This window comes from Clarias gariepinus, chromosome 13 (assembly GCF_024256425.1).
Source record: "Clarias gariepinus isolate MV-2021 ecotype Netherlands chromosome 13, CGAR_prim_01v2, whole genome shotgun sequence".
Classification (NCBI taxonomy): Eukaryota; Metazoa; Chordata; class Actinopteri; order Siluriformes; family Clariidae; genus Clarias; species Clarias gariepinus.
The window spans coordinates 23189627-23205401 of record NC_071112.1 but is presented as its reverse complement, the minus strand read 5'-3'; the positions used below and the strand labels follow the sequence as shown (position 1 = coordinate 23205401).

At 36.5% G+C, this 15775-nt stretch overlaps 1 protein-coding gene across 1 annotated transcript; it reads right to left on the bottom strand.

The window, feature by feature from the left end:
• Nucleotides 1–4119: 4119 nt before the first annotated feature.
• On the bottom strand, nt 4120–9955 carry ywhaqb (tyrosine 3-monooxygenase/tryptophan 5-monooxygenase activation protein, theta polypeptide b). The gene is made up of 6 exons (XM_053510253.1): nt 9865–9955; nt 8062–8489; nt 6965–7085; nt 5988–6151; nt 5799–5894; nt 4120–5220 (listed from the first exon to the last, which is right to left on the bottom strand). Exons 2-6 carry the CDS (start codon nt 8353–8355, stop codon nt 5173–5175), a joined length of 723 nt encoding a protein of 240 aa, XP_053366228.1. The 5' UTR covers nt 8356–8489; nt 9865–9955; the 3' UTR covers nt 4120–5172.
• Nucleotides 9956–15775: the final 5820 nt, after the last annotated feature.

Here is a 15775-nt window from a genome sequence, read left to right as displayed (position 1 = left end):
TTATTACATTAGGAATGTCATCTTATGTAAAGTATAAGTTAACACTCATGAGCATCAGTAGGACATGGTAATTTTTTCTTATGTGTACTTTATTTTTTTTGTAAATGATTTATGAATAAATAATTGCTAACTAGATGCTGAGGAGGCATGTGAGCTATGGAATATATCATATAAAAAAATATAGTCCTTTTATTGTAAGATCTGCCAAATCTTGTGTGATTCATATCTGCGAGTGAAAGTGCAACAATTTACGTCCCACTTACATCCTTTATTTTTCTACGAATCACAGATAAGACCATATTTTGTAACCAATTAAATCGCAAAAGGTGAGTTTTTTAAAACACTTTATCACTTTGTCTTTTTTTTTAATCAATTTCAATAAGCATCTATCCTTTCATCTTCAACCAGCAGGGAACCCCAAACTGCTACCCCCACCAAACTGTGTACGCAAAGGAGTAGCGAGTTTCTCACGGATGACTGAGCTTCTCATCCTATCTCTAAGAGAAAAGCCAGGTACCCTTCTGAGAAAACCCATTTCGGTTGCTTGTATTTGCAATATTGTCCTTTCAGTCATGACCCAACGCTCATGACCATAGGTGAGGGTTGAAACGAAGATTGACCGGTCGATTGAGAGCTTTGGCTTTTGGCTCAACTCTCTTCTCATCACAACAATGCAGTAAAGTGACTGCAATTCTGCAAAACTGACCATTTTGATTCATACAAATTCACATTTCATACAAACTTAAATAATTCTTTTGACTGTGTAAAGCTGCTTTGCGGCAATGAAAATTGCTAAAAGCGCTATACAAATAAAATTGAATTGAATTGAATGGAATTGAATTGAATTTAATTCTGCCCCCGCTGCTCCAATTCTCTGGCCAACCTCACGTTCCAATGTTCCATCACTTGTAAACAAGACCCAGAGGTATTTAAACTCCTTCATTTGAAGTAACGACTCGCTCCCTCCCTGGAGTAGACAATCCACCGGCTTCCGCTCCAAGTATCTCCGTCATTGCCCACATGTGTGTTGAAGACTTTGGAATCCCCTACTGGGGCCCGATGCAGTACTCCATTCAGAGTCTCCAAGAAGGAAGAATACTCTGAACTGCTATTTGGAGCATAAGCTGTTCATGGTTCTCAGGCGCAGAGAGGCAACCCTCTCGTCCAATAGAGTAAACTCTTACGTTATGACACTCAGCTGGGGACTCGTGAGTATCCCCACACCACCCTGGCGCCTCACACCCTGGGCAAATCCGGAAAAGAACAAAGTACAACCCCTATCCAGGAGTATGGATCCAGAGCCGAGGCTGTGCATCGAGGTAAGCCCCACCAGATCTAACTGATAACGCTGCATTTCCCGCACAAGCTCCGACTCCTTCCCTCACAGAGAAGTGACATTCCACGTCCCCAGAGCCAGCGTCCGCCGCCGGGGTCTGATCAAGGCTCTCGGCCTTCACTGCTACCCAAATAACATAATCATCATCATTTACAAATTACATAATTGTACATAAATGTGAAAAAGATTAATGTTAAGATCTAATAATTCCAAATTTTGTGCTAAAATGGGCAAATACATAACTATTTAAGTTACACCATTGTGCTCTAGGTTTCTAAAAAATCATAGACAAGACTAAATTCTACTAACCTCACCATAATTGTGAAGGTGGGATTTTTTTAACCTCACACAGAGGCTTGGTAACAGAGAAATATTGTAAACACAAAGAAAGTGTACTTGTCTAGCAGTGACTATTCTTATATTGACACAGATATACTCTCACTATGCATTTTTTCCTAAAAAAAATTTTATCATATTTTGTCATTTTCATATTCTGCTATGTCCCTTAAGGTTGCACGGTGGCTTAGTGGTTAGCACTGTAATTTTGCACCTCCAGGGTTCGAGTTTGGTTCCAACTTTGGGTCTGTGTGCAATGAGTTTGCATATTCTCCCCGCGCTTGGTGGGTTTCCTCCCACTGTCCAAAGACATGCAGATTAGGCTAACCGGTGTTCTTAAATTGCTCGTAATGTGTGGATGTTGACCAGAGGTCCTTCCATGGTCATAAACTGAAAAAAAAATACAATGGCCAAAAGTGGCCTTCACAGTCTCTAGTTGGACTACAGAGGTTTCTAGATGGATGGAGGATGTTCCTTAAGGGGCTCATAGGAAAGAAACAAAAATACAGCAACGGTTTTCACACTTTAGCCATTCAGATTTAATTCTAAAAAAATATTTTATGTTATCTAATTTTATGTTTTTTTTAATAACAGTATCATTATCTGCAAATCAAAGATTACGTTTTAATTACTTGCTACGTATACTTCACACCACAGTGAAATTTCAAAATATTTCAGATATACCACTAAGGAAGCTGAGGTATGAGTATTAATAAAAGGTTTTGATAATGTTTTAACCACTAGTTAGCATATCTTTCATTTTCTAAATAATCAGTTTTCCCATAATATTAGCTTTCTGACATCATAAATTTATACAAAAAACAAACAAACAAAATCAAAAACAAACAGAAATAACCCACCTTAAACAGCCAGAGGGCGTACTGTTAAAGCCACACCTTTAATACACTTCAGTATACACCTTCTGTAGACAGTATACTGTTTATGGACACTGCCCTGAAGCAAACATTGCCCATTGAGGGAAGCTAAAAAGATGTGTTCTGTCCCCAAAAGCTTAGCTATCTTGACTGGGACAAAACCATCGTCCAGCTATGTAGTCTGATAGAGGTCTTTAACAGTGTTGGATAAATAAAAGGAAAATATCATCATGATGATTTTTGCAAACAAAGTATGAAATTTTTTTTACTTTTATATTTTTACATATTTTTTGTTTTTTGCAGTTTAGTCTTTTTGTAAAAGTGGCATGAGTGTGAGGATAGTGTGAAGTTAAGCATGAACAGACAAGAAGGTGCACCTTGCATTGTTACTTCTGCTGCTTCTGCTTCAATTTAAATTCATGCATTAGCCACGAAAAACTATGAAAAACTGTTCATTCCTGAAAGTATGGAGAGATAATGCAGAATTAATATCTGGACATTTACAAAAGGTCAAATAAAATCTATTTAAACAATGGGTTGTTTTACACTGATTTTACATAGGTAGCTTTTTCTCTGTTACACAGTAACTGCTTTAGCTGAATCTACATTTCCTGTTCTCGATTATTATGTTATATAAAATCAGATTGTTATCTTCATATTTTGTCTACATGTTATTTTTTATAGAGCTTTTAGCTACCTTATACATTGTAAAGTTCTTGTACTAGTCCTCTCCATGCTCAACTGGAAGCCTTGGAGATTCCTTTTATTTATTAAGTGAAATTTAAAAGGTTAAAGTTGTAAACACCATATATTTATGGTTATGACTACACTGTAAACCCAAATAAGTTTTAAGTCAATCATGGCAAAACTCAAAAAAATTGAGGTAATCAGTTACATCAGAAGTAATGTTGTTAGTTTTAAGTAAACAGAACTATGAGTTTTTGAGTTTGTTGTACTCATTTATATTAATCGTTCTTTACTTGCATTATTGAGTAGCCTTACTCATACTATTTAATAGCAGTAATAATTTTTTTTTAGTTGTTGCTGGTCTTTCGGCTGCTCCCGGCAATGCGTCGCCACAGCAGACAATCCGGTCCACACACAAGATTGGCACAGGTTTTATGCCAGATGCCCTTCCTGACAAACCCTCCCATTTTATCTGGGCTTGGGACAGGCACTTTATCCAGTTGTTGAGAATCGAGCCCAGGCCTTTTGCATGGCAGGCGAAAAACACTTACCACTGAGCCAACAGTGCCCTATTGTCCTGATGTTGTCAGACACAAAATCGCTAGTCTGAAAGATTTTAAGTTGGTGGAACTTTAAGGTGACAGTTACTGTTACTTAAGTACTTAAAATATCAAATTTGTTCAGCTAACTTAAAAAGTGGCATTTCTACAAACTCAAAAATACCAAAAAGTTCTAAATACTCATCAAGGTAATTAAAATTATTTAAGTTAAAAGTACTCAATATGTTTAATTACTTTGAGCATTAGGGTTTACAGTGTATTATGAAAGTATGAATTTAAGTCCTGTTTTTTAGATTTTGGAAAATATCACAGCACCATTCCTCAATGTTTTTGGAAATGTTTTAATTCATGTTTTGATATTCTAAATTTCTGTTATGGCGGTTGTTTTCATGTGGGTTTTTGTGTTGTGTATGTGACCAGGCAGTTAGGACTTTTAAATATCATAGAGTAGTTGCATAAGTACAGATGAAACATACAGTTTATCCCTGATATTCTGAAGAGAAAATAAGGTCAGCATTTGTTCCCCATTAAGAAATGACAAAAGGAAAACTCACCACATCATGGCTAATGCCGTTATAAAATTATCATATTACACCACATGCACATATAAACAGTAGGAAAAACACACTATTTAAACGTTAAAGTAAAATCCACTGGGATAATTAGGAGAATTACAAACTACTAACAATGGTACATCAATCAGACATAACATTAAAACCATTAAAATTAAAACCACCTAGTTTTTAGGTAGCCTGTGCCACCAAAACAGCACTGACCCCTCGGGCATGAATCCACAAGACCTTTGAAAGTGTACTGTAGTGTGGTGTGGTGTGCTCCAGGATGTTAGCAGCAGATCCTTTAAGTGCTATAAATTGCAAAGCGGGGCCTCCATGGATCAGACTTGTTTGTCCAGCACATATCATGGATATTTTTTTTATTGAAATCTGGGGAATTTGGAGGCGAGATCAACAACCTTGGACTCTTTACCTGCTAAGACCCACAGCAAGCTGTAATGCATTAAGTGTACTGATACATTTATGCCACAGCCAGCATTAACTTTTCTCAGTAATTTGTGTTGCACTGTGTCTGTGAGATTGGACCAGACAAGCATTTGGTCCCCACAGGCAAAAATGAGGCAGGGGTGTCCATGTACTTGTTACTTATTTACTGGTATATAATTGATAATCATTGTTATTCAATTTAGCTGGTGGTGGTGTTAATGTTGCTGCTGATTGGTGTGTAAGCCGTAAGCCACAACATGACTTAAATAGCAGCACTGATGTGCACTAGACAACTGTGTTGTATGATGGATTAAAAAAAATAAATTCATCCTATTTGATTATTTTTCCCTCTAAAGTAATCAGAAGGCAGTGAATCTTCAGCTCTGCTTTTCTTCATTCTCCTCTCCAGTATCAGCTGTCCATAACTAGAAAAGATTTAACAAAAAATAGGTAGGTCCATCATTAGGTCCAACTGTCCAACTGAACACATACATTACAATTTATATATATATATATATATATATATATATATATACACTACTGGTTAGAAAATATAAAAATATAAAATCACTTAAAAAATACCATATGGATTACAGTGGAACCTTGGATTACGGATTAACTTGGTCGCACGAGCATTTTGCAAGATAAGCAAATTTTTTTAATAAATCATAAATGAGTGTGGTGTGTGTGTGAAAGTGGTGCTACACAGTAGCCCCCTACCTTCCCCTCTCCTCTCCTATTCTTTTCAAAGGTAAAGTGTAGGTTAACTTGTTTTATTTTATACTTTATATTTTGCATTACTTATTTTTGTATGAACATTTTTGGGTTGTGAAACATATCTGTAGAGTTTCCATTATTTTTTATGGGGAAATTCACTTTAATATTTTCATACAAGTCCTTTTATATACAAGCATGCTTCTGGAACGAATTATGCTTGCAATCCAAGGTTTAACTGTATTTGACATGACAACTCAAGTACAAAGTTTGCTTAAATGTTACTCACTGAGAGGTTGTCTCTTAGCAGCTGTATGATGATGGCGCTGTCATTAAAAGATTCGTCACTAACGGAACTTGCATCCTCTGTGGCTTTTTCAAGTACCTGCAAGCAAACAGACGTAGTTTAAATGGCAGCTCAAAACAAATTGGGAAAAAAACATGGCAGCTGTTATAGGTCTGTCTCATTGCTAGGTACCTCTTTTGCAAGGTTGCAAGCTTTCTCCGGAGAGCCAAGAATCTCGTAGTAGAAGACAGAGAAGTTTAGGGCGAGGCCCAGGTGGATCGGGTGTGTTGACTTCATCTCTTTCTTGCTCAGATCGAATGCCTCTTGGTAGGCTTTCTGAGAGTCAGTTACAGCAGCTGGGAAACAAAACAACAAAAAGAACCAAAAGTGAACAACTGAAATAATAAATAGGATATCTAAATGATAGGATGATGCATGATTGTTCATCTTCAGGAGCTGTTCGAACATGGTCAGAATCACATCGGATCCTCAGCCCATCCCAGAAACACTGGGTGTGAAGCAGGGACACACCCTGACTGAAACGCCAGCTAAGACAGTGCATCATGCATGGACATTAACACCTGGAGGCAATTTAGTATAGCTAATCTACCTACTGGCATGTGTTTTGTATAGTAGGTGGGAGGAAACAAAGAACCTGATGGAAACTCTAGCAATCACTGGGAGAGCAAGCATAACCGTACATGAGCTAACAATCAAGCAAGGAAAACTGGAGCTGATGCTAATAAAAGGTCTAATATTCCAAGATTTGTCCATAATATTCTTAGGGAGAACCAACCGGTTAGAGATGACCATTATTTAACTTTAGTCGATGGTTCTCGATAACATAGATCTGTCCGCTAAATACAAATATTTTTGTTTAATGTTGGATTCATGATAACGATACTCTATCTATTCTCCATGTTCAAAAGTATGCACTATGAAACCATCTAGACAAATTGATACAGGGACCGGGACCATGTGGAAAGCATATTTGCTTTTGTTTTTAAGATCCTACCATCCCTAGGAGTCTGCTTTTATTTACATGTGTCTAATGTGCTTGGCACACAATCAGTCAACAACATGTTCTCACAACCAACACAAGGTGGCCTGCAGTTCTCACTTTGAGGACTGAGGGTAATACATGCAGTTTTAAAAATGTATTTTCTTACTTTTATCATCTTTCGGAGCCACTTCAGCAAGGTATCTGAAATAGTCTCCCTTCATTTTCAGGTAAAAGACCTTGTTCTCATTATTTGTAGAATTTTTTATTAGATATTTAGTCAGCAGGTCCTGTAGACGAGAAACAAAGTCCTTAAATTAAATGAGCAAAACCTTTAAACAAACTCAATAAGAACTTAAAAAGACCCAAAAAGAAGATCAGTTATCACTTATGATTAGTGAAGATATTATTTATCACCATTAACTTCTCACAGAGACTGTACGAATGTAACTATTGCTGTGTTCCTAATGCTTTTGTAGTGCCAATTTTCAAGTTGTAATAATGTCTTTTTCCATCTCCATGCAAAGCTGAAAAGAAAATACATGAAAGCTTCTATGGAAGTGCGTCTTTTGTTTCCTCTGTCAGAGTCCGTAAGTGACATGAATAGCTGCTTTTAATGCATTTTTTCCCAGGTACATTACACACCTGGAGTTATTAGTGCTGTTCTACCATAGTGAATATTCTATAGTGAGTTCTACTGTTTACTGTAGCAAAATATGCATGCAGAATTTTGGACAGCAGTAAACCAACAGTCATATCATAGTCATATCTTAGCATACTGAAATAACATTGTACCCTAAGAATACAATAGGAGATAGAAGATACATAGCTGCCTATTGGCTAATTTACCATAACCATTTGTCTATCCTACTAAAATTTAAAAATGCCAAGAACTCAATGCTTAAAACAGTTTCAGATATCCATGTCATTCACATTGCTGCCAATGGTTAGTCTAGGGACTGGATTTGAACTGTAGCATTAAAGATATTCTTGACTTTTTTTTTTTAATTGCTATCTGAAGGAGTAGGCCACATGGTGCATTTGCATAATGAATTCAGCTCTCTCAGGTGGTGTTAAAATAGAAGGATTTTATATCAACCTATTAGATATCAGTATTTATTTCGGCTTCTGGAAGTCTATCTAATATTAGATAAGATTGCATGATGTTTCTGAATGCAGAATCACTTTATCACTTTACAGTATCAAGTAAGCTATCTGTAAATTAAAGGCCACCCAAGACATAACCTTGATTCTTTGCCTCCTTACCAGTACATCTTTGCAGATATCTCTTAGTTCATTCTCCACTTTCTCCCGGTATTCTTTTACCACTTCAGGCTTTTTGTCACTTTCTTCTGAATTGCTCTCAACGTTGGATATGACCCGCCAGGCCAACCTGCGTGTGCCAACCACATTCTTGTAGGCGACAGACAGCAAGTTCCTTTCCTCATTTGAGAGTTCGCCACCAGCCTTGGTCACCTCCCTCATACAAGCCACCATGTCATCATAACGCTCAGCTTGCTCAGCCAGTTTGGCCTTGAGGACAAAGTCTCCTCTTTCCATTCTGTGTTGGTTTTATGGGTGTTTGCACAAAAAAGAAACTACGTAGCACAAGAGTGAAACAAAATTTTGGCGAAATTACTGTAGCTAACTAAGCAGCTGCAGTGGACTCAGTTCTTCTTTAATCTTCGGGGAAACTGAGGATGCAAGAAATAAGTAACATTAGTAATTTTGAAAATTTATTTAACTAATGTCTTACTTTTTAAATAAACAGTAATCGGTAAACATTGATCAGTTTTTTAATGGAACAGTCATTATTTATTCAATTCTGTAATTAAAAATCTGATTAAAAATCAATGCCTAATTACGTGCATATTAATATTTATCATTGACATGTGGCATGCAAGTCTAATTGTGTCCTGAATGTCTGAGTTGGTCTTGTTTGATTTTCACATTTCCCAGGGAGAATTTAACTCTCGCTTCATTTCTATATAAAGACAATGATGCAGCAGTGCTTTATTATAACCACTGACCGTTTTTTTCATCTGTGCATTTTACTTAAACTGTGCAAAGCTATGAGATTCATGCTAATATCACTGTTAATACCACTGTGCTTGTCATCATGTAGATCACTAACTAGCTACATCTGGGTCTATCCCATAACTCTGTGTCACTTTTCCTGCGCTAAATTCTGCTTATTCTGTTTCTACTATCTCCATGCTGACCCTTCTCACTTGATGTGCCCTATCATCAGGTGATTGCCAGTTCAAATTCAATGGAAGCCAGGGGAATAAAACTGGGTGTGCTCTCTGCGTAGAGAATGGCATAACCACTATTCCATGTCAATCATCAAAAATGAAAAAGGCCACCAGCCATATGGTGTACAACAGCCATGTATTCATCATTGTTAGATCAGACGGAGTTATGACCTGAAGGTCCTATATATTAAGATTGTCGTTGCCCATTATTAAAGGTGCTATATAATTAAAATTCAATTGAATGTATGTAGAAGAAGCCAGATGGTGCTTTCCTCTGAGTGTGTGACACTGCCTGTGATGCAGCATGTTCAGCAGGGTGGAAAAAAACACAGTTGGCAGGCTTCACGAGTCTCAGAGGAAGCACATGCATAACTCCCTCTGGTTGGTAGCTGTTGTATAATTTAGAGAAGCTCTCTGGTCATTAAATATCACTGAAAAATGGTGAGTCAGAAAAGTAGATCTAGCTTCTTTGTGTTTAGGAGCTAGAAGTAAAACCTGAGCATAGAGATATGCTTGCGAGAGTTTAAATGTTTTCTTTTACAAAAGACTATTTTTCCTCAGTGACATCATTGCTTAACAAACAGATAGAGATCGATATAGTTACAAAAGTCAATAGCAGCGTCAATAGCTAAATCTGTATTATATACAGTATAACATAAGGTTATGACACATATATAGATATATAACAGATATATAATATGTAGATAGAGAAAACAGATATAATATGAGGTTTAAACACATGCAAGATTTAACGTGAGCAAAAAAGCAAGCAAGCAAGAAAAAAAAGAGAATGTACTGATTTTGGTGACCACACCTGTGAGCTAGGTTCTCAGGAACTTCCTTGCCACACCTAATAAATCTGCTGGCGGGTTGTAAGGGAAAGTTAAAATGTACAAGTTGTACAATGGTAAGGAAGATGGAGTAATCTTGATTTTTAGAATTTTTATGGTTTACACAATGCTTTAAACCATGCATATCTTTATAAAAGCTTTATATACGTTTCTTTTAAAATGCAAAGGCAAGCATTTAATATGTGGCATGCTCAGAAATTAAGTTAGCTTAATTAAGCCCCCTTAATTTAATTCTTTTGTTTTAAGAAGACCCCTACATAACACATGCATGCATGATAAACAGACCTCACCTGTGATGCGAGCGCTCCTCTTTACACCTGAACAGATGAGCGATTGAAGCGTACACTGCATTCCTTAACGGGAAGTGCGGCTGTACGGCATGACCACGCCCACAGAGCCCTCCCCCGAACAGGACTGCGCCTGTCCGCTTTAGCAGGTCCGCGCCTTCGAGATTTGAGCGCGCGGACCGGTTAGAACAGATCAAACGCATTGCCATGGTGATGTCGCATCCGCACTCCAGCATCTGAAGCATCACGATGAGTGCAGATCAGTGTGTCTGCTACTTATGCTCTGTGAAGTTGTCATAACAGCTCTAATCTGAGGTGCCCTCAACTGGTGATTTTTTCTTTTTGAGGATGGTAACTGCAAAAAACTTTATTTATTCTCATAGCCAAAACAAAAGTATAGATTGAAGAGGAGTAAAATAGATGGATGCATAAACTTCTCCTCTGCTGTATATTTGCTCTGATTTTTTAGATTTTGCTTGTATGTTTCTTTTTTTTTTTTTCTTTTTTTTATAAAAGAGGATGGTCAAAGGTTTTGTGAGCATCATTCCAATATAGCATGCAGAGTTGATGTGCACGGACTGATGCCCACAAAACTTTGACTATCATCTTCTTTAAAAATCTCCTGTGTAGAAGACTAATTACAGTATTTACATATTTTAACAATTCAACATTAATATAATTTTAACTACACAAGTAACACTGTACCTCTTATCCATTGTGCATAATAGATGCCTTTTCTGCTACCTTAAATGGGCAGTTTAAGCTGATATATTCCTAATCTAAAATGTAATTTGTAAAAAAGTGTAAACAGTAAAAAAATGAATGCTGTTGAATGTGATCCAATTATTTTTACACTGAAGTGTTTCAGAGTGTGCTTTTTAGAAGTTTAAAAACACCAAACTTCCGTGCAGTACTTACAGGTTTTAATACAATGCTTCTGAAATACAGTACCAGTCAAAAGTTTGGACACACATTCTTTCCATTGCCTTTTCTGATTTTTGTTTATTTCAACATTGTAAAATAATAATAAAGAGATATAAAAGATGCAATCATCTGATATTTAAAAAGTGTCTACTACTTATGCTCTGCAAAGCCTTATAACAGCTCTAATCTGTGGTGCTGTTAATTGGTGATTTCCTCTGCAAAGAGAGCCAGTTTCATCATGGTGCATGATGGGTTTTGCAAATGCACTTGACAATTCTGTTCTTGGAAGAACTATTCCAGAACAGCTAACAGTTGAATTTTAAAATAAGAGAAAGAGAGAGAGAGAGAGAGAGAGAGAGATTATGCCAGAGAACAAAGTGTACACTACAAGCAAAATAGAAAACAGTCTATAATCAAGGTGAGCACACTTTATCCAGCTCCTGTTACACTGCAGTAGTTATTTTGGGAATGGCTAGTTTTCTTTGTCTTAAGTTTTTAATTTGTTTTGGATCATTTTATTTCATCATTATTATCAGATGTAAAACTCATTATATTTCAGCATGTATCTGGAACAAATGCTTAATATTTAATAATGTAATCAATATATTGCAATAAATATAATTAAAGTTATACACTACATATCCGATTCAGGGTCACAGGGGGCCTGGAGCCTATCCAAGGAGAGGAGGTGGGGCCAGTTCATTGCAGGGCACACACACACACACACACACACACACACACAGGTGCAAGGCCGAAGGTGCAAGGCCACAGTTGCTAATTATGATTCAACTAAATTATGTAATTTAAAATCTTGCCATTAAGGTTTATGTTTATTAGTTTTACACAGTTTAGTTTTATTTAGTTTTATTACAGAATGTAAATTTATACCAACTCAGAAGCACTTGGCATAGCATTCAGAAAGACTACAGTATATATGAAATTAATCATACTAAAAGCCAACCAAAACAAATTAAAATTTGGACTCATATATTGGCACAATACTTAACTGCTGATTTAACAAATAAATAAAAGATCTGGTAAATTAAAGCACCAAATAACGATGGCACATTCTTTGTTTCAACATAAAAATTGGATGAGAGATATTAACATAAAGTGACAAAGCCAGTTTGTTTGGGTTTCCTGTTGTTAGATTCACTGAATAATTGTTAAGTCCAGTTTTAAAAAAATGGGTGTGGAAAGCCACAAATGTTTAAAAGGAGGACAATGGTGATGTTACCATCCTGTAGAGCAAAGAGTATCAAGTCTGTTTCAGATCTGTATTATAAAAGCTACAGTATGAATTTTTCCCACTTTGCGATAGACAAAGTTTTGATTTACAAGATGTATTCCCTTTTGGGGACTCGAAAAATGTTTAACATTGGGTGTGACAGGATGTGCAATAGGCTTTCTGTACTTGTAAGTGTTTAATAGCCTGATCTTGTCCGAACATGTAGTTATTCATGCCAAGGCATAATAACTCTCTGAAGTGGTGCTATATGAGACAACACAGAGAAAGAAAGAAAGAGAGAGAGTGAGAGAGAGCTGTCTCATCAAGACACACCCTTAATGTTGTTTGTGAAAGCTAAATGTTTAGCTGAAATACAGTTTATTAAGGTTTGTCTTTATTTAATGAGGCGGGTTTATCATATTTGTTTGACCTCATTAGAATATATATTTTAAAATAAATGAACAAGCGTTGCACAGTTTCTCAGTTACTGTCTGAGAACAAGTTAAATTGCCTCTAGGTGTGAATTCCTTCACCTTCTGCCTAGTTTTTTGGGACAGGCTGTACTGGGATCATGACCATGAGAACATGGTTCATAAAGATGAAAGAAACAAAGAAAGAAAGAATGAATGAATAAATGAATGAATGAATGAATTCACTTGAAATTTAAAGGGGGTTAAAGCATTTCTGATCACTGTGTAAAGTCTCAAAGACATAAGGTATAGTATGTTTGATATAAGACTTTTGAATCTATCACCTGCTATTACACTGCCAAGTCATTACTTATAGTGGTGAATTGTATTATAGCATCTAAAGTATGGGCTGCCTTTTAATGTTAGCACAGATGAAGAAGCTTTCCAGCTTTTTTGTAGCTAATAGGTTCAGTCATTAAGGCCATCTATGAATACTGTATACCGTATGTGGGTGCTAGGAAGTAGAAAAATACCTCTTGAGCTTTAAAGTGTATCATCTCTCAGCCCAGGACTAAATGCAGAGTGTATATTATAGTGAAAAATGACACTCCATTGGATTTCGATTGGATGCATGCTTATTAATTATGTAACTCTAAATCAAGGATGTTATTTCATCTTATCCATTATCCATTGCTTCATTATCATATTGCTGCAGAGACATTGTGAAAAGTTTATGAACAGTATATTTTTGTGTCTTTTTTATTAAATTGGTTCAGGTTTTCATTTGTTGAAAGAGCATGGTAAAAAGAATATTACATTGATTAATGAGCCACCCATTCCTTACAAAGGTTTCTACCATGAGAATGTGGATTTACGGATTTAATTGAATGACATTTTTATTAATTATATGTTTTTTGAAGTGAAGGGGCAGTACATGCTCCAATATTTGTCTTTTTGCCTAATGTGAAAAGGAAAAAATTTACAATGATCTATTGTAATGATCTATCACTTTAAAACATTTTAAAATTTATATATATATATATATATATATAAATTCTATATTTTGTGATGTTTTTACATGCCCTTATTTGTACAGTTTGTTTATTTTACTAGTTACATTTATTTTCCTTTGTATTTTATTTCTTTTATTAATATTTATTCCTTATATCTAGTTTTTTTATTTTCTTTTTAAGGTCACCGGCGGTCGTATAAGCATTTCACTGCATATCGTACTGTGTATGACTGTGTATGTGACAAATAAAATTTGAATTTGAATTTGAATTTAGGCCTTCTGTTTTATTACAGATTTCCTGTTTTTTTCCCCTTTTACGTGACTGTTTATTTTGGCAAACGTTTGTTTAGTTTATTGCAATATGCATGTTAGAACACACTTCTCTTATAATGTGATTTACATTTGTCAAATCTGCTGTTTTTTTCTACTGTCTTTCTATCTTGCCTTTAATCTTTGTTAAGATGATTTTGAAACTATGTGTGTGCGCCAAGGTACTGTGAGTGTGTAGGAGATTTATTTGTATTGTTGTTTCTAGTCAGTTGGAAATCTTTTCCATGATGTGTCACAGGACAGAACAACACACTTGGGTTACCTGTCCTCTTCTGCACATTACATTTATGTTTTCATTTGTGACATTTAGCAGACACTCTTATTCAGAATGACTTTCAGTACATTGTTATCTCATCTGTGCATCTTGAGGGTCAAGGGCCCTGCTTAAGGGCCCAACTGTGGCAACTTGGTGGTGGTGGGGTTTGAACCAGTGACCTTTTGATCCATAGGCAAATACCTTAACCACTGCACAGGCAATTTTGCTCCTTGACCTACTGGCCATAGACAACTGAGGTATTGTCAAGATTCAGATGTCCACGTGATAGGGTAAAAGTGTGTGTGTGTGTGGGGGGGGGGGGGTATAACAGCTGCAAAACATCATCATCATTAATATTATTATTATTTTATGTAAGAGAAAAGCTACAATATATGGTCAAAAGTATGTGGGCACTCAACATCCACACCCGTATGTGATCCTTCTCCAAAACCTAACCATATAATTAAAAGCACACAGTTGTCTCTGTATGCTCTAGCATTAAGATTATCTTCCACTGGAAACATGGTAAAACATGTTCCAGCATGACAATGCTCCTGACACAGAAACCTTGTTTGCCAAGGTTAATGTTGAAGTACTTGAGTAGTCTGTACCTGGCCTGATATTAACCTCACTGAACACAGACAGGATGAATTTTATCACTGGCTATACTGTACGATAGAAAATGGGCATGATTCAATTCAATTCAATTCAATTTTATTTATATAGTGCTTTTAACAATGGTCATTGACTCAAAGCAGCTTTACAAAATTAAAAGAAGATTCTGGAAATGTATAGGAGAAAGTTAAAATGTGTATAGATCATAGTGATCTACGTCATGAACAAAACAAGGGCGACGGTGACGGTGGCAAGAAAAAAACTCCCTGGAATGGCAATAGGTAGAAACCTTGAGAGGAACCAGACTCAACAGGGAACCCATCCCCACTTGGGTCATAACAGAATAGCAGGAGTTGATCTGTGGTTATACTGTGTGTTAGACAGCTGGAAGTTCAATATAATAGAAGATGTCCAAGTTAACATGGAGTCCAGTTTAGTTCGGCACCAGGATGAGTCAGACAGGTGCAGAGGGCAGAGGGGGTCTAAATTGCTGGGAACTCGGGAGCAGCGTGTAGCTCCAAACCATCATAAAGCAAAATCCAGCTAGAGGTGGTCCTTCTCTGGATGCTTCAGGATTCTTGCAGGGTTGGTCTCCTACTGGAGCTGGCACAATCTCCAGATGCCTCAAGATGGGCATAAAAAGAAAGAAAGGGTGGAAAAGATTTAGCGTAGTTGCTGTTAATTTTATAAGCAGCACTAGATGAGAGCGTGCAATTAAATGTACTGGAGTGATGGTGAATGATGGTGAGTTTTACTTACTTTTGGTCATATAGTTTTTTTGGCAAATTTCCTGTGCTCACCTGTGAACAGCA

Coding starts and splice junctions, on each gene's coding strand:
- ywhaqb (XM_053510253.1), bottom strand. CDS start 8,355: ATGGAAAGAGGAGACTTTGTCCTCAAGGCCAAACTGGCTGAGCAAGCT. Junction 7,086..8,061: donor ATATCTGCAAAGATGTACTG/GTAAGGAGGCAA, acceptor TCTCGTCTACAG/GACCTGCTGACTAAATATCT. Junction 5,221..5,798: donor TGCTAAGAGACAACCTCTCA/GTGAGTAACATT, acceptor AATCTTTTCTAG/TTATGGACAGCTGATACTGG.